This window comes from Volvox carteri, assembly GCF_000143455.1.
Source record: "Volvox carteri f. nagariensis unplaced genomic scaffold VOLCAscaffold_137, whole genome shotgun sequence".
Taxonomy (NCBI): Eukaryota; Viridiplantae; Chlorophyta; class Chlorophyceae; order Chlamydomonadales; family Volvocaceae; genus Volvox; species Volvox carteri.
The window spans coordinates 90088-92038 of NW_003307680.1; the positions used below are offsets into that span (position 1 = coordinate 90088).

Here is a 1951-nt window from a genome sequence, read left to right on the forward strand (position 1 = left end):
TTCCTTCCGCCTTCATATTGGGTGTGTGTGTGGCCCTTAAGCGCCATATGTGCTTCTGAGGGCCGCTTGCTATACTTGCTGCGGAATGTCTGATTTGCATATACCAAGCAGCCCTCCCGAGCATGGCGCATATTGATTCCGCGCAATGCAGGAAACAGCCATCAGCCAGCACAGGAGCTACGGCCCACTCGCGCGAACAGCGCGCTCTAGTATGCTTCATATGCACATATGCACATGTGCACATATGCACATTTGCATATTTGCTTCATATGCACATATGCACATATGCACATGTGCACATATGCTTCGTATGCACGTATGCACATGTGTTTCATATGCACAATTGCTTCATATGCAAGCATATGCCACATGCGCTGTGCAATCATGTGTGATCTGCAAGCATATGCGATCTGCAAGCATATGTGATCTGCAAGCATATACGATCTGCAAGCATATGTCATCTGCAAGCATATGCGACTTTTTGCGCACTTTTTTTTCTTTTTTTTTCTTCGTATGCTTCATATGCATTCACATATGCACATATGCACATGTGCACATATGCACATTTGCACATTTGCTTCATATGCACATATGCACATATGCACATGTGCACATATGCTTCGTATGCACATATGCACATGTGTTTCATATGCACAATTGCTTCATATGCAAGCGTATGCCACATGCGCTGTGCAATCATGTGTGATCTGCAAGCATATGCGATCTGCAAGCATATGTGATCTGCAAGCATATACGATCTGCAAGCATATGTCATCTGCAAGCATATGCGACTTTTTGCGCACTTTTTTTTCTTTTTTTTTCTTCGTATGCTTCATATGCTTCATATGCCATATGCACATGTGCACATATGCACATGTGCACATATGCACATTTGCACATTTGCTTCATATGCACATATGCACATATGCACATGTGCACATATGCTTCGTATGCACATATGCACATGTGTTTCATATGCACAATTGCTTCATATGCAAGCGTATGCCACATGCGCTGTGCAATCATATGTGATCTGCAAGCATATGCGATCTGCAAGCATATGCGATCTGCAAGCATATGCGATCTGCAAGCGTATGCGATCTGCAAGCATATGCCATCTGCAAGCATATGCCAGATGCGATCTGCAAGCATATGCCACATTCGATGTGCAAGCATATGCGATCTGCAAGCATATGCGATCTGCAAGCATATGCGATCTGCAAGCATATGCGATCTGCAAGCATATGTGATCTGCAAGCATATGCCATCTGCAAGCATATGCCAGATGCGATCTGCAAGCATATGCCACATCCGATGTGCAAGCATATGCGATCTGCAAGCATATGCCAGATGCGATCTGCAAGCATATGCCACATCCGATGTGCAAGCATATGCGATCTGCAAGCATATGCCACATCCGATGTGCAAGCATATGCGATCTGCAAGCATATGCCAGATGCGATCTGCAAGCATATGCCACATTCGATGTGCAAGCATATGCGATCTGCAAGCATATGCGATCTGCAAGCATATGCGATCTGCAAGCATATGCGATCTGCAAGCATATGCGATCTGCAAGCATATGCCATCTGCAAGCATCTGCCAGATACGATCTGCAAGCATATGCCACATTCGATGTGCAAGCATATGCGATCTGCAAGCATATGCGATCTGCAAGCATATGCGATCTGCAAGCATATGCCATCTGCAAGCATATGCCAGATGCGATCTGCAAGCATATGCCACATCCGATGTGCAAGCATATGCGATCTGCAAGCATATGCCAGATGCGATCTGCAAGCATATGCCACATTCGATGTGCAGACATATGCGATCTGCAAGCATCTGCGATCTGCAAGCATCTGCGATCTGCAAGCATATGCAATCTGCAAGCATATGCCACATTCGATGTGCAAGCATATGCGATATGCAAGCCTATGGGGATCCTCAG

At 45.5% G+C, this 1951-nt stretch overlaps 1 protein-coding gene across 1 annotated transcript; it reads left to right on the forward strand.

Moving 5' to 3' along the window:
* Positions 1-1350: 1350 nt before the first annotated feature.
* On the forward strand, positions 1351-1920 carry VOLCADRAFT_70645 (uncharacterized protein; the record flags this gene model as incomplete). Its single annotated transcript, XM_002959218.1, has 1 exon — positions 1351-1920. A coding segment is annotated over one exon (570 nt), but the record flags the coding sequence as incomplete, so codon positions are not given.
* Positions 1921-1951: the final 31 nt, after the last annotated feature.